General features: G+C 42.9%; 1 protein-coding gene across 8 annotated transcripts in view; it reads right to left on the bottom strand.

The window, feature by feature from the left end:
- LOC147021186 (uncharacterized) overlaps positions 1-26,202 on the bottom strand; it is a 53,558-nt gene extending 27,356 nt beyond the window's left edge. Inside the window, exons 1-5 of one of the 8 annotated variants that reach the window (XM_085893670.1) lie at positions 26,134-26,202; positions 25,217-25,340; positions 9,735-9,879; positions 6,544-6,976; positions 3,422-3,496 (exon numbers count right to left, since the gene is read on the bottom strand). In XM_085893670.1, coding sequence (XP_085749796.1) covers positions 3,422-3,496; positions 6,544-6,976; positions 9,735-9,809 — 583 coding nt within the window. In that variant the 5' untranslated portion in view covers positions 9,810-9,879; positions 25,217-25,340; positions 26,134-26,202. Of the gene's footprint in view, positions 1-3,421; positions 3,497-6,543; positions 6,977-9,734; positions 9,880-10,656; positions 11,568-25,072; positions 25,170-25,216; positions 25,341-26,133 lie in introns of those variants that run through there. The other 7 variants (XM_085893672.1, XM_085893673.1, XM_085893677.1 and 4 more) reach the window with 7 other exon arrangements.
- Positions 26,203-26,558: the final 356 nt, after the last annotated feature.

Below are 26,558 nucleotides of genomic sequence, written 5' to 3'. Positions count from 1 at the left end.
ATGTTCGTGGTTTGGTGCTGACAACGCGAAGGAAGGTCACAGTTGTGTGTGTGAATTCAATTAAATGGGGGTCTGAATTGGAAGCGATTGTGAGCTCGCTGGGAAATTAAAGACTGCTGGAGGATGTGAATCATGAATGTCTTGTTAGAAATAATAATATTGCAACAAATAAAGCGTGAAGAGATGGACATTCATATTTCCACGCAAAGGTCGCAAGCTGCAACAGTGCAGCTCGCCCCCTCCACTGGATCTGTGGGGGGCGGAATGTCTCTCCACTGAGTCTGTGTTTGAGTCTTAGCTTTAAGTGTGAAATTCGATTCATATGCAGATTCAAGAGGATGGGGGATATTGTGTCGAAGTGTGTATGCCGTTGGCAATGACTTTAAAATGATATAGAAATGTGATTGGTATTTGTCACGTGATCACACGCGAGTCTATGAGATGCAATGCTCGTTAGTGTGTGTGTTGAAGCCATGACAGAGTAATGCTAAACTGTGGGTTTTGCCTGTCAGAGTTTTTCTTTTTCTTCCCACCGGATGTGGAGAGAACTTCCTGTTCCTTGTTACTTGGTGTTTGTGGCGCACCCTCTCTACTGAATCTGTTTAAAGTGAAGTCCATTTTGGGAAAAGTGTTGAAGTTTTATTTAAAAACCATAGGGATTTTGGATAAATTGAAATAACAATTGTGAATGTGGGATATATTCGGAATGTGAAGTCTTGGGAGTTGAGCTCTCGCTGGCATTGTGATGATTTGTAATTACACAATCCAGCAGGTTTAAGTGCTGGGCAAGCTCTGAGGACGTGTCAGAAATGTTTCGAAGATTTTGATTTAAATGTAGAAACGTGATTTGGAATGATTTTAAAATTGATTTGATGATGTTTAGCACGTGGGGCGATTCACAGATAATCGATGATGCCCTCGGATGGACGTTGAAATAGGCGTGCCGTTTTATTCCTCTGTAAATGTTAATGTTGCCTGAACTTGTGCTGGGAAGGCAATGGCAAACAACCCATTTAACCCTTTGATTGATTCAGTCAAGGTAAATTCATGATTTAATTGGATAGACGCTGAAGATTTAATTTTGATTTATGGATTTTAAAAGAAAATATTTTATTGTCGAGACAAAAAGTTGTTTAAGAGATTGGTTAAACATTATTTTTGAGATATTTTACGCTCTGCAGCCAAGGACGCTCTACAGCTCAGCAACTCGATGCCAGGATGCCGAACGGAGTGGAACTCTCAAATGAAGGTTGTGCGGTAACTGTGTTAGTTACTTTCAGACTAAGCTCATTCAAAAAAAAACCCTGTTAATCTGTTAATTGAGGATAAGGAAAAGTTACTGAGAATTAAATCAAGATCATAAAAAAATGGCAGTTGCTCTGGAACTATTTGTGAATGAAACTGTAAATTGTTTAGCAGATGTGAATGTTAAAATAGTAACTGCGCAAAATCGAATTGGATTCGGTTCTTGAAGAAATAGATTACTTTCATATTTTGGGAAAAATGATGGAATATTTTTGTGAAAATAATTATTGATCGCAAATTGGAACCCTGATAAAGACCGTTTGCCTTCACATGGAAATAGCAAATGAGATGAATGTTTGAGTACACATACAACTGAGATTTCTGTATATTTTAGTTGTCATTTAGGGAAATAATAAGGAAAGAGATAAAATATTGATAATGCAAGTTGAATGCTTTGGAAGAACCTTTGTCAGTCTTGTGGAAATACATGAGCCCATAATGTTTACTCGATGTTAACTTTGGTTTTGTATGTTTCGGAGTGTTGAACACAGTTAAACTATGCAAATGTACGATTTTGTCTAAATGAAGCGTGGAAAGAACTTCCACAAAAAAGATTGGACGATGAGAGAACCCAGATTTTGGTGATTGGGCATTCAACACGTGATCATGAAGCTGTACCCCTTCCTGAGGAGATAAGATGAAGGAAATGTGAAAAAAGAAAAACCCACTGAGGAGAGGGTTGAGCAAAGTCTTAACGTCGGCGTTGTGTGGTGCCTGCGTGGAGGAATGTTCTCAGCCACACTCTCGATTGCCGCTCTGCAAATACATCATGAACTTGCTGTGGTTGCTTCAATGTACGACAGGCCTGGAGTTCCACACTGCGAGTCGTTTACAACATGTGTTCAATGGTGCGAGTGGGGGCTCATGCTGCAAAGCGACTGCATCTTACGTGCACAGCTTGCTTGGTGAAATCAGGCCCGATTGCACGGACTGCTGCTGCGAGACCCCAGGCTCTGTTGAGGCTGGATCTCTGTTCACCTCTCGAGTCCTTTTTGTCTCCTTCAACCCAGTGTCTGGCCCAAGCTTGTACTTGCCCACATCTACCTTCTCCTCAGCTCAAGGTGTGCTTCGATTGTGTTTCCCATTGGGTGCTGCTCTATCCACACCCTGACCAGTTTATCTTCTGACTTCGGGTAACATGTTTTCAATGTGTGACACATGCTGATGAACAGGCCATAAATTAAATGGAAACTCACTCATTTTCTGATATGAGCACTCGCTGCCATTGTTGATTGAACTTGAATAATGGAAATCTTTTCTCCTTCATGAACGGGACATGGTAATCATGTGTAAGAAAAATTATTCAAATTTTCCTTCAAAAAAAAAGGGGGAGTGTGGGGGAAAAATTGATATTAATGTATTCTAAATTGTAACAAATGGAGGTATAGAAATGTAAGTTTTATGCTATAAGTTGAATTGGCTATCCTTTCTGGCCAAGAGACTTTTGCCCTAAATGTTGATAAATGTCTTGGTCTGGAGCGGTGTGACCTGAGCTGATAACAGCGAACCTTTGCCTCGAAATGTACGTAGTGGCTTCTCGCCTAAAAGGACACATCTGCAGTCTGGGTTGATAGCCCCCACCACTCTCCCATGAAAGTATAAAATGCTTTGAAATGTAAAATTGTTTCAGTACAAGTACCTGAGGAAGTATAGAATCTCAGTGGCTTGAACGCCTTGGAACTGACCAAGTACCAAGTTAGAATAAAACTCTCTGATGTAATGTGGAAGTGAATTGAATCGGGTTGGTCTAACTATTAACTAAAAGTAAGAATAAATGAAATAGAACCAAATAATCTTGCAATCAATGGGGATTCTTATATTCATTGTACGAGGGTGAGAAGTGTATGGTGGATAATTAGAAAATAAATTGTTTCACAAGGAAGGACTTGTGTGGACATCGGTTATCAGTGTCAATGGGTTTTATGCAGGATTTTATAACCAAATCGGACAAACGTTAAACTCTGTCTGAAGTTAAATAGGATTCCACAATCAACCAGGGAAAATCCTTCAATGATCACAACGGGGTGGAGGAAAAATCCACATCACCACACAGCTGTCGAGTGCGAAGGTAAGAAATCATGGACACAGACATCTCGTTGCAATAGAGCTTACTTACGAAGATTCAAAAGAGACTGCAGATGGGAAAGACATGACCACTCGCCTTGGTATTGGACACATTTTGCCTCACCGTCTAAGGGGGAAGAAATGGAGAAATATCCACCGCATTTTAAGGTGATAAATGGAGAAATAGGAACAGTTTGTCTGGGATGCAGGAAAGTAAATGGACCTTACTTGGGTAACTCAACGTGCCAATATTATGCCGAACATGGGGAAGAAAAAGTAACCATTGAGGGACGAACTACTGGAACAGGATAGATATAAGGATATGAATGGATAACGTCGTGGAACCACAGACAATATTAAATGGTGCATATTTCATATGTGGGCATCGGGCACATTCGTGGTTACCAGTCGGATGGACGGGATCTTGTTATTTAGGATATGTAATACCCCAAATCCATAATCTTGACCAATCACCTTTCGTGCCACAGAATAAACAAAAAAATATCTATTTCAGAAACTGAAAGATTCTTCATGATAGCGTTTCCTTTTTATGATGTTGGGAAAGCTGCTAGAGAAATCATTAACATGACAGCCTCTTTAGAAAAGCTTGCGAATGAAACTGCTGAGGGTTTTTACCAAAGTAAATGCTGAAATGGTTGCCATGCGGACAGTAGCTATGCAGAATCATATCACCTTTGATGTTTTATTGGCTGCAAAGGGAGGCACATGTGCAGTTGTAGGGTCGGAATGTTGCACCTACATCCATGATAACTCAGAGGAGATTGACGATCTGGGTGGGAAGATTAAAGCAGAAGGTGCCAAATATGATTGTAAATAAACCATCAGAGATGGGGAATCCCCCGCTATTGAAAAATAATTGAAATCAGATAAGCGTTTCCATTTATTACAAAAAACATTTTTTTCAAAATGGCCGCCCCAGTCGGCCATCTTGGATCCGGTCACGCCCAAAATCAATAGGGTTCTTCATTTTCAGGTGGTACATGTGTTACCCAAATTTCAAATCGATATGGCGAATAAACATTTTTTTTCAAGATGGACACCCCAGTCGGCCCTCTTGGATCTGGCCATGCCCAAAATCAATAGACTTCTTCCTTTTCAGGTGGTACATGTGTAACCCAAATTTCAAATCGATATGGTGAACAGTTTATGAGTTATGGCACTCACAGCTATAAATGTTGACGCCCAGCCAGCCAGCGGGACGGACGGACGACCCGGGTGACAACAATATCCCCCTTCCGCCAAGCGGCGGGGGATAAAAAGGGATGCAACTTCGGGTCATGGTTGGAAAAGATGTTTGGTGGATGGGGAATATGGATACTCCATGCACTGTTAGTTGGATGCATGATATTTGTCACTGTTGTTGTCATCATAGCATGCATAAGAGCAATAATCGGTGTGTGTGTGAGAAAATTTTCCACAGTGACAACGATGGTGGCGCATGAAGTTTTCCTGGACCGACCATCTCTTAGCAACTTATGGCGACCATGAAGATCCAGAAGATCCAGAAAACCCAGAAAATGAAGAACCTCGTTTTAAATCAAATCGAGACACCGTGTCGGTGGGATTTTATGGAAGATATGAAAGTGCAGACACTTGTGCCCTTGGGACTGATGAAACCCCTTTTGAAAGAAGTCAATAATTGTTGCTAAGTAACCCAAAAAGATGGATGATTGTGATGAAGGGATGTGGGACAATAAAGATATATTAAAAACTGAAGAGGAAAATAATTTGAGTGGCATTAAAGCTGATTGGTATAATTGAAAAAGGCGATTGCCGATTGGATGTACACATTTGATGTGCACAGGATTAGTTTCTTCGAAATCGCCTCAGCGTTCAAACTCTGTGGAACGAGACAGCGTGGAAATGTGATGGCCACCGAGAGTTGCATCCACTTGCTTGGGTGTCGACCGCTCACAGAGCACATGTCTGAGTGATGCAGTGGAAACGGGCCTGCCGCGAGCCAACAAGTTTAAATTTTTGTAGCTTTGTCCTGAAAGAACAAACCTTGTGTTGTTCTGCATGAACAAAACTGGGGAATTGTGGGAAACTGAATTGTTAATTGAATTTATAATGAGGTAAAATGCCAATCAGCTTTAGTTAGTGCTTTGAGAAATAATTTCATAAATATATGCTGGAAAAGCAAGTGGGGAAGTATAATATACATTCCGCTGTGGTTGTAAAACCTTGTAAAGCCATATCTCTTGCCAGAAGGCCAGCTAGGAATTACAAATTATACCCCCCCTCACCGGGGCAATCTGGAGCCGACTCCAATAACAGACTGTTTTCATCCTATGTTTGTGATTTAAAACCTTACAAACTTCCACCTGTTGTTTCTCCAAAGGCCCTCTTTGTTCAATTAATTTCCTTTGAAGTGTTAAACACATCCTGGTGAGATCACACACACACACACACACACACACACACACACACACACACACACACACACACACACACACATATATATATATATATATATATATATATATGTATATATAAATATATATATATATATATATATATATATATATATATATATATATATATATATATATATATATGCGCTATACCCGATGTTAAAGTTAAGTTTTGCCTGTGATACTGCTCCAGGCTCATAGGGCATGAGTTTGTCTTCCTCGTGCATGAGTTTGTCAAGTATTTACAAATAAAAAACTGCTTAAACTGAGCTAAAGATTTTTCTGCCTTAACATGGCCAAAACTGCCATGACAACCCACCCAAAACCTTCTCCGCTGTCCCTCACTGAATGCACCTCAAACATCTGAGGCCTCTGCTCCATCCTCACAGATCTCTCAACCCTGGCTGCAACTTACAGCCAAGATATTCTGTGTTTAACAGATTCTTTTCTCCAATGGGATGTCCCTCACACTGTCCATGCCAATATGAGGAGTAAACAAACTACTTCCTGCGTGTGGAGAATTTAAATGTACTGTTAAACATGGAATACTTTGGAATTTAATGTGAGTTGGAAGAAAAAACATTGACTTTGTCATGATATCATGAATTTAAACGTCTTTGACAACACAAAATTGTTCCAAAGGAGATTCCATAAGTTAGAACGAAAAAACAAACACATATTAATGGTTCAACATCAAGGAATTTCTTGACATGCCAGAGTGTATAAAATAGTGACATACCAGACTTAGGTGTTAATCCATCATCCTGATTATGGAGGTTGCAGACATCACTGAAACAGATTCCCCGAAAACCAGGAACATTTTCCAGCTGCACATTTTGGAATCCAATAAACTTTTGGCAGAAACTGGAAAGTTCGCGAATAACATTCTCCAAGTTGACGAATAAACTTCCCAACAGAGAAGAGCCTGCAAGCTGGACAACCTGCGGCTTCAAAAAAGATTTCACAAATTTACAGAAGTCAGCATACATTGCAAATTTAAATTTCTCTTTGGCGAGAGAGAGGAGCTCTGTTCGCAATGAATCGTAGTCTGTACAAGCTTGAAGAACCTTCCGATTCTCAATTCCAAGTATATTGATCACTGCTTGGGCTGTTTCTACTCTCAGACCTTGTGATTGGAGCCATTCCAAGAAGTTGTCCATTTCACCAATGACCTGCCAGGAAGACAATGCTTATGTTAACAAAGGAAAGGTAATACATGTTACTTTTTTCTTTACACTGTATTTTATCCAACCAATGCGGGGTTTTTCTGCCAGTTTGTACACCCCATGTGGGCTGTCAGGATGGCCCTGAGGTAGGCACGCTTGCCCTCGAGTTGTCTAGCATGTGTATGAATCCCGACATGGCTTTAAACTGTCACCGTGTTTTTTCACAGATAGGGAAAGGGATCAATACGTGTGCCGTCTTTCGGATGTGCCGTCTCTCGGATGTCCGTTCAACTGGACATCCCCTCTCACAGCATTAGTTGGTGGACATTGAAGATACCATGGCATCATTCTCGAAGAGTAGGTGAGCTATCACTGGCACACTGGCCAAATTCAAAATTTATTCTCGAATTTACAGGGGGCACGACATCATCAGCACAGCAATGATGCAAGCAGCAGCCACTGCAAACAAAATTAAAGAACCAAAAATGAAAGTGCCCCCTCACCTCAACTCCGCTGCCTTGCTCTCTCATTATTGTTTCATTAATAAGCATATAAGTAATGTCCATAGACAAAAAGATAATGCATCAACATCAACACCATGGTTGTAGTGGGGCAACTTAGCTAAATAAAGCATAACAATTGTGCATTTTGCAAGGAAAGCACCAAATTTGGCACAATAGGAGCCTAACATATTATGAACAGATTTGGATATTGGGCCATCTCAAATTCAGCCTCTGATGGCTGTGGCAGCCATTTTCCACTGCCATCAAAAATTTTGAGATGGCCCAATATCCAAATCTGTTCATAATATGATAGGCTACTCGTGTGCCAAATTTGGTGCTTTCCTCACAAAATGCACAATTGTTGTGCTAAGTTGCCCCACTATTGTACAAAATAAGGACAAAGCAATCAAAAAAGGCATGGCTGGGAAGAACCTCATTCCTTTTCTTCTTCCTCATTTCCCTTTCATGGACACCCAGCAGCATTAAATACAAAACCTAGCAAAAGGGCGGAGGAGCTCCTTGTGAGCTAACGGCCATCCATACCTGGTGCCAACTGCATCTGCGGATGTCCTCCTGCAGTTGGTTACCTTTCCTAGGAGGTTGGTGGCAGTATTTGTACTCTGGGCACCACAAAACACTGCAGTGTATGTGTTGTGGTGGTGCTGAGGTGTCATCCACCATATGAGTCTCCTCGGGTTAATCTGAGGCATCCCTTTTCATGGGTGTCTGGAATGTCCTATCCCTAGGCTAAGTGATGGGGATGAGCTGGGCATTTGCCTGGGGGATGGCCATATAGAGGCCACTGGAGTACCAGTGGAAAGTGGACGCAGCAACACACTGTGGCGCATGCTTCCAATGAATGAATTAATGAATGAACTTCTCTTCATGCAGTATGAGCTACAATGCTTCTATTCTGCAACTGCCCCCACCCAGGGCAGGTACGAGATGAAATGATGGCCCAAGTAAGAGTCATCTTCGGAGCCTCCTCTCTAATTATTCAACATGTGAATACCTTGTGAGGGGGAAGCGAGTGCAGGCAGTGGTGAGGGGGTATGAGGTGGTGAGAGCAGGCAGTGGTGAGGGAGTAGTGATAGTAGGCAATGGTGAGGGGGCAGTGTGAGTAGGCAATGGTGAGGGGGAAGTGTGAGTAGGCAATGGTGAGGGGCAGTGTGAGTAGGCAGTGGTGAGGCACAGTGAGAGTAGGCAGTGGTGAAGAGGCAGTGAGAGTACGCAGTGGTGAGGGGGCAGTGAGAGTAGGCAGTGGTGAGGGGGCAGTGAGAGTAGGCAGTGGTGAGGGGGCAGTGAGAGTTGGCAGTGGTGAGGGAGCAGTGAGAGTTGGCAGTGGTGAGGGGGCAGTGAGAGTATGCAGTGGTGAGGGGGCAGTGAGAGTAGGCAGTGGTGAGGGGGCAGTGAGAGTCGGCAGTGGTGATGGGGCAGTGAGAGTCGGCAGTGGTGATGGGGCAGTGAGAGTAAGCAGTGGTGAGGGGACAGTGAGAGTTGGCAGTGGTGAGGGGGCAGTGAGAGTAGGCAGTGGTGAGGGGCAGTGAGAGTTGGCAGTGGTGAGAAGTAGTGAGGGAAGACAGTGGTGAAGGGGTTATGAGGGTCTTTTTGAGGGATAGTGTGTGGTTGATGTGTATTCTTCATCCCAAAACAGCCCACGTCCACGCCCACCCCCGTTTTCCCGGCCAACAATTTTAAATTGGAAATTATTAAATTGAGTCGTTATTAAATTGTTTGTGGTGATCGAGTCGTTAGCTTGACGGATTTATTTAATAATAGTGCGTGCCCTTACGTGCGTGGCCATACATGCAAAAAATAAAAATAAATAAACTTGAAACCGCGTGCCAGAAACAACAACCACACAGGCCGTTCCTTTGCTCTCGTGTGCCCGCATATGCGTGGCGGTACGTGCGTGGCCGTATGTGTGTGGCTGTACGTGCAAAAAACAAAAACAAAAAAGTGTCGGTGTAGCACAGACATGATAGACCAAATCTCAATTGCCTCCTCACATGCCAAATTTCCTTGTTAATACCCTGTTATATCTTTGTGACAGGCTCACCAAAAGCTGGCACCCCAGGTGGTTGCCTGGGTCACCTGCCCCTAAATCCAGCCCTGGTCCCACCATCTCCATATAATAATAGGCTCATGCTGTCCGTCTGTCCCATCTTAAATAGAATGCTTATAACCCATCAAAAGTGTAGCCGCCATGAGCTCTTATTTGTGTACATCGGCCTCGATTTACTAGAGAGAACTGGGGATACCCTAACCATCGTACCACTGTGACCCTGGGTCCGCAACAACACATATCCACAGCTCAGTGGTGGTTCTTCACACATATTGAAGTGATGATACACCAATTATGTACACACAACTGGAGGGCTCCGTTCCACCTTCTGAAACCCACATCTGGAGAAAAGAACCAACAACGATCTCAATTTACTTTTACTTCAATTCTCTCAGATGAATCATGAATTTACATTTTCCTGGAAGTTAAATTTCCAGGTCCAACACATCCTATACCATCATCTTAGAAACTAGATTTGTGCTTAAATTGGAGACATACTATCCTGAAAAGAGCAGAGCGGTGCAGGGCGGAAGGGGCGGGGCGACAAGGGGGGGGGAGAGGGAGGGTGAGTGAATCACTTTCCCTCTAACTTCTAGAATTCTTGAATAATTTCCCTGTGGAGTCCAATTTACCTGAGATGGAATGTCGGTGGAAGGTTAACGAGGAATGTTACATTTTAGACCCACACGATGTTTATGAGTTTTTGGATTATGAATCAGGATTTTGATCTCCATTCAGGTTATGAATGTTAAATATCCCAAGGAACAGGTAAAGTAAGTAATCGTACCTCGTACCCTTGTTACACCTCCTCATGTAGATATCAAATTGGATGTACAAGTTAATTATAAAAGGTTTCTGGTAGTTTTGTAGTTTAAAGGAAGAATGAGGTTTCATCCTTGTTGTGGGAAGTTTAGTGACGATGTGATATAAAACAATGTGGTGAATAAAACAAAACGAGTTAAAATCACCTCATTAAATCAACAAACACCTCAACAAACATTCAACAAAACTCCTTTGACTTTCCTTCATTGCCGTCATCAAGGAACAGAAAATTATTTTATATTTAAATTAACGTTTCACAGATCTTTCTCAATGTTAAATAAGAATTCCGAAAATACCTCTTCTGATCAGTTCCGCCCTGACCACGAGGACCTGCGTTTGAGTTCCGGTTCAAGGTTTACAGGAAGATCAAACCGGAAGTTATTCATCGTCCATTCATTCTTCTTCCTCCTTCTCGTAATCACTTTTATTGTCCTTAAAATCACTGATCTCCACCATAGTAGTTGTAATTACCTTTCGTTCAGTTTCTGTTCAATTATTGACGGACATGAAGGTTGCAGGTACACACAATCCCTTTAACGTCCAGCAAGTTGGTATCCTTTACCCGATTTAAAGTTGTGGGTTTTACTTATAGGATTCCGTTCCGGTTTACCTTCCGGGTTAGGGTGATTACCGGACGTGACATCATTTGTACCACTGAACTGAAACATTTATTTGTCTGGTCGTCACACTAACCCTCGATCTCTCTCTGTCCTGGTCGTTCACATCAATACACAAATTCTTCAGTCGTGTGTTCACCAATGAAGACTTCAGTGGTGTGCCGATGCCTGATTGGCTGGAGCATTAAAAGAAAGGAGAAGGTGTGGGTATCTGTGACCAGAGTGCACCGTGTGCAAGACGGTACATGTGAACCTTCTCACAAATAAACCTAACAGGAATGGAGGAGAGTCGGGTCACAATGACCCACATCTAACCTCGGCTGGGCCGGCTGGAGTCATGTGAAGGATTTTACAGATTTGTCGAGACAGGGGAGAAAACCCAGAGAGCGCTTCTTATCGACCCGGTCAGAAACAACAAACTGCGCAGGCAGACAATAGTAAAGCGGGCAGGGGTCTCGAATAACAGACTAACTGCGAGCAGGGCAATTCTGGACAGATAATGTGTCAAGCTATCATTATATGCCTGGTGTTGGCTTAATGGTTAGGATGTTGGGCTTTGGATCCGAGGGTCCTGAGTTCAAATCCCGCTCAGCTGTTGAATTAATACCAGGTGGGGTTGACTCTGCCTGTCATCCTTCCGAGGTCGGCAAAATGAGTGTCAGCATGCTGGTATACTGTGTCGGAGTGGCGACCCATCCAGGATTGGGCCCAAATCGCCAAGGAGACTGCTTAAGCAGCATCAATGCTCTGCACAGAGTGTGGTCCCAATCTCCTTTTGCTCCAGTCCAAAATAAGGCCTTATTAAAAAGAGACACAGAATATTACATTTGAATGCAAGTTCTAATCAAATTAGTTATAAAGATGAATCAATTAATATTTAGTAATTAGCAACTGATGCAGTGATCGACTGAGACTACAATTCTTATTAATGGCCACATTCCAGCAGATTGATTATATGGACGAACTTCTATCTTTCCAAAAACATGGACCAACTTCTATCCTCTCATCCCAACTCTCTCTTCCTCATATGTGGTGACTTCAATTGTTTGGATCACCTCTACACCCTCTCCTCACCTTTCCAATCAGCCTCCTGCAACTTAGCCGTGCCTGCTCTCATCGTCTCCCTCCCTCTCAAAGCAACCTTCACACTCTTCCCCCTCACCTTTCTCAAAAATTCCCCCCTCACCCTTCTCCTTCAACTCTCCCCTCTCACTACAATCTTCCCCCTCACCCCCTTCCCAAAGTTGCCCCCCCCATCACATCCACAAAGCTGCCTCCTTCCCCCACCCTCTCTTCCATCTCCTCACTCCACCTCCTCCAATCTTCAACTGCCCTCTACCCCCTCTCTTATTACTCCCCAATGTACCTCAACACATCACCACTGAGCCTTTTCTCCTCCTCATCTGGCCCTCTCCCTAAGATCTTCTGCAACCCCCCATACTGTTTCAACAACTTTTCTTACCTCCACCCCCCTCCTCCCTCATCCTACTCTCCCCCTCTCCTCTCCTGTACCCAAAACCTCTACTCCTCCATCTTCCTTCCTTAACAGTGTGGACCTCAAACATCCGGGCCTTCATTCAAACCTGACAGATCTTTCCATACAGGGTCCATCCATCCATCCATCCATTGGGACCATACTCTGTGCAGAGCGTTGGTGCTGCCGAAGCAGTCTCCTTGGCTCTTGGACACAATTCTGGATGGGTCACCACTCCGACACAGAATACCAGCATGCTGGCACTCATTTTGCTGACCTTGGAAGGATGACAAGCAGAGTCAACCCCACCTGGTATTAATTTAACAGTTGAGTAGGATTTGAACTTAGGACCCTCAGATGCCAAGCCCACCCCTCTAGCCGTTAAACCAACACCCGGCATGTGTTACTGACAAACCAGATTACAAAATGTGTTACTGAAAAAATACAGGTTGGCACTGACAAACCAGTCATAATCTGCTTTACAGAAACTTTCCTCCTTCAAAACATCTCTGACTCCCTAGTATCTTTCCCTGGTTACTCCCTCCCACGGTATGACAGATCTGAGCCTCGTCCTGGTGACGGAGTTGCTCTCTTCATCAAATACTCTATTACTCACTCATAATGCACTACCCTCTCTCTCCCACACCCCCAGGAATACCTCTGGCTCCAGCTTCCCCTCCACTCCAATCTCATGTTCATATGTGTGTTGTACCATCCACCAAACAGTGATGACTCCAATTATATCTCACTCTCCAAAAACATGGACCAACTTCTATCCTCTCATCCCAACTCTCTCTTTCTCATATGTGGTGACTTCAATTGTCATCATACCAGTTGGCTGGGTGTGGGTACCCCTCTCAACTCAGTGAAATAAACTCATGTTTAAGTGGTTGCACAGTGCAAGTAAAATTAAGTAAGTGCAAGTAATACCTTTGATTCACTTGCACTATGTGCAAGTAAAGCTCTGAAGCCATTTTAAACCTCCCTCCCATGTCCTGCCTAACCACTATGCACCAGGAGCTCTGATTGGTCAAACTGACTCAGGTCGACCAATCACAGGGGACTTTACATACAGAAATAGCTCACTAATTTACTTCAAATCTAAGCAATTTAAGCAACATTCGCTTCAAATATATTGTAGATTATGTCTCAATAATGATTTGAGACAGACTACTGATAAGATTTTGGTTAAATTACATACATATTTGTTGAAAAATGACACTTGAACCAAGGAGGAAGTGCAGCCTGCAGCGCCACCTACATCCTGGCCATGCTTTCTGAAGCAAACCAAAACATGATTTGGGCTTGAATACTCTGTAAAATACAGCTGTAAATGGGCTACAAATACTTTCCAAGTAAGTTTCTTTTGTTAAACAATGTTCCTGTGAAAGTACAAATGATATTGTTATCCCAATTGAGGCCTTAGACGATAAAAGATGGAATCATTTGAGAATTTCATAAAGTTTTATAATGGGGTTAATAGGAGGCATTAGCCAATATTTATATTGGGATTTTTGTTAATATTCACCTGAAACATTGCTCAGATTTTATTTTTGAATACGTCTTGGAATAAAATTAATGGAAGAATTTTTGGTGCATTCCAATTAAAAACAGAAAAATATTATTGTAATAAAATTTAGTATCACAAGCTATAAAATATTTTTTGCCGTGTTAACTCTATGCTTGGATATCTTCAATATTTTCCCATTTATTAATATTTATTTAACTTTTTGTGGAAAGGCAAACTTTTTCATCATTCGTTTAGTTGCATTTTGTATGTAGTGACTTGAAAGTAATCTTCTCACTCATTTTCAAGTGAACACTGCCCAAAATGCCTCCGAAGAAAGTCAAGCAAGCAAGTTTATTTGCATACAAGTTCAAGTGCTCTGCAACATCAAAAAAAAGTGGCCAATCTATCACTGAACATGATAAACACACAAGTCCATCTGTAGAAGCTGATGGTGCTTGTGAGGTTCAAAATGATTCTGTTGGAACTGGTTCCCCTACCATGAACACAGGCATACCTGAAAGTGACATTGTTTCTGGGTCAAGTGACTCCTCTACAAAAACTTCCCTCCAAAGAAAGCCAAATCTGACAAGGAGGCTAAGGAATATCACTTTCAAAAAAGCTGGTACATCTACCCTGATGGGTCAGAAAGACAGTAGCTGAAATATGATGAACAAATTAAAATCATGACATGTGAGTACTGCATTGAGCTTTATCAAAATCAAAGTGGAGGTTGCAGTATGACTAAACGTGGTGGAACCACTGGAAGCAGTTTCATTCTGGGTTGCAGCACACTGCGCTATACAAGTGTTCTGGCACATAAAAAGGCAGCAAATCACTAAAAGGCATGTGAAGCTTACTTCGCTAAGAGGGCTGCCCCATTTAAGACTCCAATTGGGAAGGGATTCAGGAAAATGGATGAAAAGGAGTTGGAGAAAAGAAAATTCCAGTTTGTTACAGCTTTATATTTAGCTCGACAGGAACTTCCACTGTCCCATTTTCAGCCCCTGTTGGCATTGCAAGACAAAAACTTTAAAGCCAACCTGTGCAGCAACTATGCCAATGAAAAACAGTGTAAATACTTCATTGAATATATTGCGGAAGTCCTACAAAATGAAATTGCAGAGATGTTGAAGAGGAATGACTTCTTCAGTATACTGAATGATTCATCATCAGATTCTGGGGTTAAGGCGCTGTCACACCTTGACGATTTAGCCAGCGTATGCCGACTTGTGATTTTTTTTTCTAAAACGCTGGCACACGTCGAATACGTTATGGGTAAGTTTTGTATACGTTAAGAGCACGCTGAAAAACACTGCCATAGGTCGTAGTACGCTGGCTTTAATCATTGTACTTTGTGGTTGTCCTCAAATTTTTGCATGCTTGAAATTTTACGGCGTACGCCGGCGGATGACTCACACGTTCCGCATAACGCTGGCCATAAGTTGTAGGCACGTTACGCGATCGTTGACACACGTTACTTGTAAGTTACTCATAAGTCGAAACATGTCAAGGTAATGGTTAGCGTCAGTGTTCCAGACTCCCTGTTTTTTTTTTTTCTTCAGTATGACGGTGATGTTGACACTTCGATTTCTAGTGCGGTTATAATATAATATAATTAAAAGGCTGCCGCTCAACGATTTAAATCATAACCGCAATAGAAATAGAAGTGTCAACATGACCGTCACACCGAAGAGAGAAAAAAAAAAAAAATAAAAAAAAAAAACAGGGAGTCTGGAACACTGACGCTAACCATTACCTTGACGTGTTTTGACTTATGAGTACCTTACAAGGAACGTGTGTCGACGTGTGTCAACGGTCACGTAACATGCCTACAACTTATGGCCAGCGTATGCGGAACGTGTGTCATACACCGAGTACGTCGAGAAATTTTCAACATGCTGAAAATTTAGACGTACTCTGCGTATGACGACCTATGCCAGCGTACTACGACGTATACCAGCGTGCTTCAGCATGCTCTTGACGTATACAAAACTTCCCCATAACGTATTCGACGTGTGCCAGCACGATTCGGCAATTTTTTCATACGTCGGCATACGCTGGCTAAAACGTCAAGGTGTGACAGCGGCTTGACACTTCGATGTCTCGTGCAGTTATGATTTGAATCGTCGAGCTGCAGCCTATGAATAGCCTACGCCACGTGATCGTCGGCGATACGCTGCCACGCGCTATGCATAAGTTAGACTATCATTGGGCATAGGTTGTGAACGCCGACAACACGCTCAGCATTCGTTGGTATAAGTTATCTATGTGTGATTGAAACGTTCTGTGTACGTTACTAATACGTTATGCATACGTCCAACAAGTTATGAATACGACCAAAAATTAAAAAAAAACATCAATAGTTCAGCGTACGCCAGCGTTTTACATACATTTTGATACCTTGCCATATGCTGGCTAAAACGTCAAGGTGTGACAGCCCCTTTAATGAACAAGAAGTGGTTTATGCAAGAACACTGAATGAAACTTGTGAGCCTGTGACAAAGTTTTTGGCAATCAAGAAACTTGCTGGTGGTGATGCCACGAGTATCAAGCAGGCTGTTATTAATAGTATTGAAGATGATGGAAACTGTCCAGACTGGAGAGACAGACTTGTTAGCTGAACTGTTGATGGTGCATCAGTCATGACTGGCAGGCTGAATGGAATGGTGAAACAAGTGCAGGAGGAAGTTCCTCACTTAATTGGAATTCATGCACTGCTCATCGTTTGGATCTTGCTATACGTGATGCAGCCAAGGGAGTGAAATACGTAACAGACATAGACAACACTTCAAGAGCTCTACAAGGTCTATCATTACTCCCCCAAAATTGGGTTTGTCTCCAGACTACTGGTGAAGCACTTGGAACAAAAGTGTTAAAACCTACTAACATTCTGGGAACTAGATGGGTGGCACATAGGCACAGAGCTGTTATTGTGCTCATCAGTAATTGGGCAGCCATTGTCACCCATTTGTCACAGCTCAAACAGGGCAGCGTTGATCAAGCTGCAAGAGCAAAAGGCTTGCATAACATGCTGACATCTGTGCGCTTTGTGCTGTTCATAAAGCTCCTGGAAATCATGTATCACCACATTCAGGCCTTGAGTTGTCTACTCCAAGACAACAAGACATCACTGGAGGATGCTATCTTGAAGCTCGAGCAAACTACAATGGCACTTGATGCCATCAATGTTGAAAAATGTAGCAAAATCTACCTTGGAGAAGCATACGTCTGGAGGCACAGAGTGGAAAGGGATTCCACTTCACACAGCAAATACAAGAAGGGATATTGGTTCTCCCATCTCAAAGGTAGTTTCTGATGGAGCAAAACTACTGGAGTCAATCAAACAGGAAATTGACAGAAGGTTTGAAAGTATGGCCCTCCGGAATAAGAGTGTGCTGAAGTCATTCAGCCATCTGTTTGAACCCAAACGCTGGCCAGTGGACAAAACAGAATATTCCACTTATGGAGATGAGGAGCTTGAGGTTCTTCAAGGACATTATGGTTCCTTGCTGGACAAGAAAGGATATGATGGTTCTCTGGCAACTTTGAGAAATGAAATGACTGAACTCATGCTCACTGTGAGCATTCTGCATCAGCCGACATACAGGATGACCTTCAGAATGTGGTCACTATTCCTTGTAATGAACAAAAGTCAAGATGTTCAAACCTTGAAGAACATGCTGGCCTTGTTACGCATCTACATGGTCATTCCCAGCAGCACTGCTGAAGCTGAACGAGGGTTTTCTCTGATGCAGAGAATCAAAAATGACCATCGTTCACATCTCTCAGGTTCCACATTGACTGATCCGATGATGGTTAAGCTCTGTGCCCCGGACTTGGATTCATTTGATCCAGTGTCAAGTATCTCCATGTAGTACACTAGTGGGAAGAGGCGTCTCCAAAGGCAGCGTTCCACAATTCCAAGGTTGCCCAGGTTGCACTTTCTACTCCAGTGGATGATTCAGAGAATGATACTGAGGAAGATGCTGAGAATCAACAAACTCAGAGTGATCCTGAGTGAATGTAATTGAATCAGTTGGACTGATTTACTGGCTACATTTCATGAGTGACTTGAAAAATCAAGCCATGGAAATTTGAAAAAGTCTTGAGAAAACAATGTAATGAATTTTTCCTTTCATAGATGGCAAAACATTACTGTGACTAGTTTGCAGTTATTAACTAGCCAAATAAATCATAAGTATTATGTCTCCCAAACACTAATTAACTCGATAAAATGAGCTTTCTAATGACTAGTCTCACTCGAACATTTTGAGACTGTGACATCCTGGGAGCCTACATTGTAGAATAAATGAAGGTGCTACTTTTACTTAGCATAGGCTAGTCTGTGTTTATTTTAACTCGTATGATGGAGCCGAGTACATTAACCAAAGTTTGAAACTGATGTTCATGATGTTTAATTAGATGCATTAGATAGCAGTAGATAATATTAGACATTAGTTATTAATTTGGTATTACACTGTGGACCTTCCAAATCAAACTGATCAGGAGTTATGGAATGATGAAAAGGACACTGACTGAGATTATTTGGAAGCTTGATTTCTAGTATTTGTAATATTTTGTTGACATTTTAATGCTAGTCAGTTAATATTATTTGAAGAAAATGTCAGAGATACAGTCTTACACAATGTTAAGGCTACAAGACTTATTTAATTCATCATGTTCATACAGTTATTGACTCAGGTATAAGAAATCATTGTAATTTGAATGTGTAGAATTCACTGGTTTGCTTGTTAGATATTAGAACATTTTTACGGTTTAGAAACTATAAGGATATGATTTATTACGAGCTCATAATGTCAAGAGCCAAAGCCAGCATAAAACATGTTGACTTGAGATCCCTAAGTTACAATTATATTGTGATACATACATATTTTTTGGTTTTTGCTTGCATGATTAAACAAGTTAAAAATACAGAACAGAAATGCTCCAGGCTTGAATTTTATTGAATATAACATATTGACAAGGTAATTATGTATTTCATATTATTACATCATGTATTTTATATCATGCAAAACGATTTTGAAATATGCCATTTGACTATCAGCGAATCTCAACCGGCAAAAATGTTTTTTTTTTATAAACTTGGCATAATTCTTCATACTTGACTCGAGAAATATATTAAATTTGATATACAATGCAAAATTCACACAATCTTAAAAAAAAAAAAATAAACCAATGTCACCCGCAGGGTGACCCGTATCTTGCCAAAAGGTGACCACGTGTGACTTCTTTGAGGTCACACTGAGGTGAACAGAGCTGCTATCCACCAGGAGCGACTCCTTGAGGAATATCTGCCTACGAGAGATTCCGATGAGAATTGTTCCACAGATTAACCATGAAAAATATGTATTTTCCTCATAACGTCACCAAATGACGTCATAACGTCTCAAACTTGACATATCTAGAAAGCACTCATCGAGATGTTAAATTTGAGGTACTACACGATATGGTTCCTAAAACTTGAAAATTTGACCTTGGGGTCAAATATGTTTGACCTTAGGCGCTAACCATGAAGGTCAAGGCCAATCACCACCAAAAATTAATCAGCTGAGCGCCAGACCATGAACTATATTCCCATGAAGTTTGAAGACGATCCGATCATAATTACTCAAAAAAATAAGGGTTTCGTCGACTCCCCTGATTTGCGACAAAGTGACCTTGACCTTTGACCATGACCTTCAAAATTTTGTGCGCTGAAAGGGACCTCTATAGGCCTCTGATATGCGAAGTTACAAAAATTTCCAATGATAACTGTGCTCTGCAGAGTGATTTATACGTGATTAGACAAAAAATAAAAATATATGAAGGTCAAGGCCAATCGCCACCAATAATTAATCAGCTGAGCGCCAGACCATGAACTATATTCCCATGAAGTTTGAAGACGATCCGATCAAAATTACTCAAAAAATAAGGGTTTCGTCGACTCCCCTGATTTGCGACAAAGTGACCTTGACCTTTGACCTTCAAAATTTTATGCGCTGAAAGGGACCTCTATAGGCCTCTGATATGCGAAGTTACAAAAATTTCCAATGATAACTGTGCTCTGCAGAATTTTTTATACGTGAGTACAGACAAACAAAAAAAACAAACATACAAGCTGACGAACATATCTTGCAAAAACTTCGTTTTGGCAAGATAAAAAAAAAACACCTCAATTTTAATGTGCAAGTAAAAATTACTGTGTGCAAGTGAAATGACACATGAACTTGCATAAGGTGCAAGTGATTTTTTTCATGAGTTTCTATCCCTGCAACTGCAATGGCACTTCAGCAAAAGACTTCTGTGACTCAATGGGACTGACAATCTGTTAACTTCCCCAGCCCGGATCTCAATCAACGGAACTTCATCTCTTCTGGGTCTGATTTTGACAAATTTCCCTGAAAATATCTGCTATTCTCCTGCTTCAATTGGTTCTTCTGACCATATGCTTGTCAAAGTAGACATCTCTCCAACTGTTATTGGAGAACCACCTCAGTGCCGTCGAGTCTGGCATTTCACTCAAGCCGACTGGCAGGGACTTAAAGCATCCATCAAACTTATAAACTTGTCTGCCATCTCTATTTCCTCTGACATCAACTCATCCTGAGAATTCGTTCAAAGAAACTTGGTCTCTCTCATGCACAGATTTATCCCATTTGTCTTCATCAGTCCTACCCTTCCTCCCGCCCATGGTACACTGAAGCTTGTGGCGAGGCAGTTGTCCTGAAACAACTTGCCTTCGTCTCCTGGAAGGCGAATCCAACTGAAGGCAATCTCAGTTCCTTCCACAAAGCTCAGAACAACTGTGTGTCTACCCTCAGGAGAGCGAGAAAACAATATCTTTCTAATTTCAAGTTTGAACTCTCAAACCTGCATCCCTCCTCCAAATCCGGAGGGAATCTAGTTCAGTCTGTTTCTGGTGTATGTTCCCCATCCATCGTGTCCCTTACTTCAAATGGCCACACTGTTGCACCCTGCACATGAAAATGCTGAATTCCTAAACTCCGGTTTTGCTTCTAAATCTTATGTCCCAAACCCATCGCTTTCTGTATCAAACTTACCCAGTTGCACCCAGGTGTTCCTGGTCTCAGTGTCCTTTTCTCCTGACAAGGTGGAGAGGTTGCTGTCAAACCTCGACTCAAATTTTGCAACCGGTCGAGACATCAGCCCACGTGTCCTAAAAACCTGCTCTGCTGCTCTTGCTCCCTCACTCTCTCTGTTCTGTTCACCCTCTCATTTGCTCAACGTCATCCGCCACCAGCAGGGAAATCAACAAATATTACATCTCTGCATAAAAAGGTGCAAAAACAGATCCCTACAACTGCAGACCAATCAGCATTGTCCCAATCATCAGCAAGGTTATGGAATCCATCATCGGTCCAGACATTAAATCCTTCCTCTTCTCCAATGGCTTGATTTCCGATCATCAATTTGGATTCAGACCCTGTTACTCTACACTGGATAGACTGCAACTGCTATCCCAACAATGGATGGAGATCCCCAATGCCAGACATGAAATCAGTCATCTCCCGAGACATCGCGTGCCTTCGATACGGTCTGGCACCCTGGCCTGCTCACCAAACTGTCTTCCTATGGTATCCAATGCCATCTACACTCATGGCTCATCGATTTCCTCTCCTGTTGCAGCCAGCATATGGCCCAAAATAGAGTTCTCTCAACCCCTCTTCCTGTCCAGGTTGGAGTTCTTCAAGGCAGTGTTCTGTGCCCTGTTCTTTTTCTGGTTTTCATAAATGATCTCTCTGACTCTGGAAAATCCTCTTTATCTCTTTGCTGATGACTCCACCGTCCGCCGTACCATCTGTCATCCCTCAGATCGGCAAGCAGCAGCCTCTTCACTCTCTGCAGATCTGGGTAAAATCACAAACTGGTCAAACACGTGGAACATATCTTTCAATGCCAACAAATCTCACACTCTCACGATGTCTCGCTGAAAGGACCGACTGGAACCCCCTCCCCCCTGCCCCCCAATCTGCGGAAACCAAGGCATTTTGGATCATTGGTATCTCTCACGATGATGCTGTTTCTTTGGGTTTCTCTCTCACCACAGGCCGGTCAGTATTCCATCTTCTACCGTCTCCTCTCTGGCCTCGCCCCCTTGCTCTGAGATATTGCCCCCACCCCCATATTTACGCAGGGCACTCAAGGTCCACTAGAAATCCCCTTCTGGTAAAACTACCAAAATCAAGAATCACTGCTCACCTTCACTCTTTCATTCTTCTTTTTTTGTGCCTTTGGAACAAACGCCCACACTCTCTTCAAAACATCTGTTCACCACCATCTCTTATCTTCCCCCACCCAAAACCACGATCTTTTCAATCCCTACTAATACACCCTAAACCCACCTGCTTCAAATTCCCTGCAAGTCACTGTCGTGTCAATCTTGTTTACTCCGTGTACCCCACCCCATCCCTCAGCCTTCCACAGATCTCCTCATGTCTCTGTTCCACACCGTTTTGTCCTTCCCTCTCCACCCCCCCCCCCCCACTCCTCTCATCTCCTGTTCCCCTTGTTGTACGTTCTGTGTGTTCGCCCTTGACAGTGTATTCAAAAAAATGTGGAGGATTTACATTTCAGGTCAGTGAATTCAACCACATATAATTTTTGAGGTCCCCATCTGTCAAAAGGTAAACATTGATTAAAAGGTCAACATAGGCCAAATTTCAAAAATTACTCAATTTTAATCCTATTAACTTAAAATCTGAAGAGCATTTGCATATCAGGTCACTGAATTCAACACCTATTCTTTTTGAGGTCAACATCGGTCAAAAGGTCAACTTTCCAAAATTGTCAATTTTAATTCAATTAACTTGAAATTTGAACAGGATTTTCATTTGAGCTCACTGAATACAAACACTAATTACTTTTTGAGGTCAGCACATGCCAAAAGGTCAACATAGGCCAAAGGTCAAAAACTTAGGATCACTTTCTAAAATCCTCAATTTTCATCGGATTGACTTGAAATTTGAAGAGGATTTGCATATCAGGTCAGTGAATTCAACACTTATTATTTTTGAGATCAACATAGGTCAAAAGGTCAACATCGGCCAAATTTCTAAAATTGTCAATTTTCATCCGATTTACTTGAAATTCGAACAGGATTTGCATATCAGGTCAATTATTTGAACCACAAATAAAATTTACGGTCAAAAGGTCAACACAGGCCTAATTTCTAAAATTGATAGATCGGGCCAAAAGCTACATATTGTTACGGCTGTGGAAATTCGCAATACACCATAAAGGGTCCTTAGATCAGTTATGACGATAAGTATATGTGTAGTTAGATTTCCCCACCGTTGTTTAGAGGGAATTTCCGTGTTCACAGGGCTGTGATCCTTTGAGATAGCCGTTTTTCTTTTCTCTGTCGTTATTTTGGACCAATCATCCCTCAACAACCAAATCGCCACCACCAACGTCATTCCCAAACAACTACAACTCAAACACCACCACCTTCGCCTCTTTACCTCCACAACTCCACCCCGCAAACATCGCCTCACCCCCACTCTCAAACGACGCCCGCCAACAACCAAATCGCCACCACCAACACCCTTCCCAAACCACCACAGCAAACTCCCACCACCTTCGCCTTTCTACCGAACATCGTGCCATGGGTTGTGAATGGGTTCCTTTCGCCTCGAAAAGCGGATCAAGAATGATTCACGCCCACTTTTCGACCATCCAATGGCTGAGCATCAGGTGGTGTAGCCCTGCCTCCGAACCTGCTGTGATCCACAAATTTGCATATGCACTCCTCCCCCGGCCTATATAAGGGCGAGCACAAAGCAGCTCGCGGCAGAGTATGGCAGTAGCAGTGTGTGGCAGTCGCGGTGTGTGTCGGCAGAGGAGCGTCGGCAGTCAAGTCGGGTCTGAAAGTGGCAGTGGCAGCAGTGGCAGTAGCAGTGTGTCGGCAGAGCAGTGAGTCGGCAGTCAAGTCGGGTCTGGAGAGTGGCAGTCTGGAGTCGGTGGAGTACCAGACAGAGCTCGAAGAGGCAGACGGCGGCAGTGTCGGTGCGGCAGTGTCGGTGGGGCAGAGTCGGGAGACGGAGCTCGAAGCGGACGGGAAAGGCAGACGGGTGCCGATCGACGGAGAGAGCTCACCGGCCATGCCAGGGGCACGAAGCCAGGCGCAGCTACACTGACATCGCGGCTTGCCCGCCATCGCACCACGAGGGCGCGGGTAAGTCCCTTCGGTCTCGTGGACCTGGCCGCTCATCCAGGTTCCACGCACATTTGGTCCACCAACCTGTCTGCCACCCTTGCCTTTGAGGGTGGCTTTTTCCTTTGCTTTTGTGTAAATGTTTGTGGTGGCGCCATCTTATAAGTAGAATTGTCTAAGTGTGCATGTGAAATAAAGACTATATTCGGTTGTAACTCTGCCTTTGCTTGGTTTCACTGTATACGTGCCTGAATTACTGTATGGCTGTAAAATACGTGCTTGTCTGAGTATGCAATAAATGTGCTTGTTGAACTGTTCCCCGTTTCGTTGCGTCCTTTCCCTTTTTTGAAAGTTCCATCTTGCATCACGGAAGGAATTGGTAGAGGGGTGGAAGCACCCGGTAAATAATCACGTCCGTCGGGGCCGGCGATAACACCGCTCGGTTATCACTGAAGCACGGAACAGACCGCTTAAGCGGTTCGTGTCCTCGGCCGGCCAGCGGCGAGGTACGATTGCCCGGTTAACTTCTCGCGTAGGTACTTAGGTAGGTCGAGTTTGGCGAACAACCCTATCCTGCACGGGTGGCCGATTGGCACGATTGTGGTGGGGTCGAAAGACCCACCCGTGTCAAGCTCCTGGCGGTAGTTCCATGGAGGGTCACGACTGAATTGTCAGTTCCGGTGGGCGACGCAATCGCGATTCGAGTAATGTGGCCGATCGCACGGCGGGCGGACCGGAATTCGTAACAATATATATGGCCAAATATCAGCTTCCGAGTTCAAAATGTGCCCGAGATATTGCCCAGATGAGAAATAAAATAAAGTAATTCCCAGTTTTCCCTGAAAAAGTAATTAATAAATAGATAATAACCAAGTAACGAATCCATTAATTGATAAATCAAAAATGAAAAATAGTTTTTGCCAAACCACATCTTCACTTTTGTCCCAGAAATTTCAGCTTCCTTGTTTAATGGATGGTTGAGATATCACGGACAAACAAAGAAGAAAATAAGAAAATGGAGTGAAAACCGAATTCTTTCTCCCTTCCCACGGTGCCCAGCGATGACGTCATGCATGCATACCTGGTTGTGGAATTGGGAAGGAGGAGCGGTGCACAACCACACAAGTCATTCAATACCCTGACTTCCAACGGAGGTTGAAGGATCGATGACGTACTTCCGATTTACCTTCGGGAATGAATGACACCTGCAGCACATGTCGCTCGACGATCAATATGGTACTTTCCATAATCAGTGAAAAGAGAAAACAATCTGGCTTCAAGACAAACAACAAAAAAAAAAACCAAGAGATACAATTAGAATCAACTAACTACTCTGCCATGGCCGTAATAAAATGTACAATCTCGCTGAAAGGCAATGCTGACATCACAAAGGTTATTTGGGATTTTGAGGTCCTTTTCCGATCAAACATAACAAATATAAGAACGTCCTCAAAGGAGACGATAATCAGTCCGACACTTTTGGGAATAAATATATAATTTTTACACAATCTTCGAGTACAGGTGATCCACGAAGTGAAAAACAGCACCGTGACGTCACCACCACGACGACACGCTGCACTGCGACCCTGAAGGGAATCCCACAAGGTGAATAAACCTCACGGGTGAGGGTTTAAAACGTCACCAGCAGTGAATACGTCACAGCTGCAGAAACATTCCTTTTAAAACCTGTTTCCAATGGTCGCCTCAAACACTATTTCTGCTCTTGCACGTCCTCTCTCTGAACTGTTCACCTCATCATTTGTTCTCAGTCATCTTCCCTCTGATTGGAAGTTCGTCAAAATCACTGCATTGTGTAAACTTGTAGAAATTCGAGTGTGTGTGTGCGAATTTCCAGTCACGTGTCTGACGTGTGAGCATTCGGTGGTTAAGTGAACGTCGACAGTCTCGAAATCTCCTTCGTGCTCAGGAACGGAGCCCTGGGGGGTCGTGGGGAAAAACGGCCGAGATGGATGTGAACAGCACCCGCACTCATTTTACCTCACAGTGCACAGCAGCTCCACTCTTGTGAGATTCTTCTTCCTCTTTGTAATTCATTTCCTTCCCTCGTTTTGAAAAGTTGATTGTCACCACCACACACAGCACCAGCACTCGGTGGAACACATTCCTCCGCCAGGATGAACGGTTTTCCTTTTGTATCCACTGAGAGGCCGGATCTGGATCCGAACCCGAACCAAAATCGAATCACCTTGTTCTTGGCACTGAACCAACTAATCCACAGTTTTGCCAGAACTCGTCCACAACTTGTTGATATCATTGTCATAGATCGTTTTTGTCCATCTATCAATCGTGAGGAATAACTTTAAAATGATGTTGGTTGAACAGGATGGATGAATTAAGATCTGGTCCTGGGTTTGAGCTGTTATCGTGTTGTTGAAAGAACACCAGATGTTTTCACTCAGCCT

Source organism: Eptatretus burgeri, chromosome 8 (genome assembly GCF_056783735.1).
Source record: "Eptatretus burgeri isolate ZD-2024b chromosome 8, Ebu_testis_v1, whole genome shotgun sequence".
Lineage (NCBI taxonomy): Eukaryota > Metazoa > Chordata > Myxini > Myxiniformes > Myxinidae > Eptatretus > Eptatretus burgeri.
Note: the sequence above shows the minus strand (reverse complement) of the source record. Positions and strands in the feature narration are given on the sequence as shown.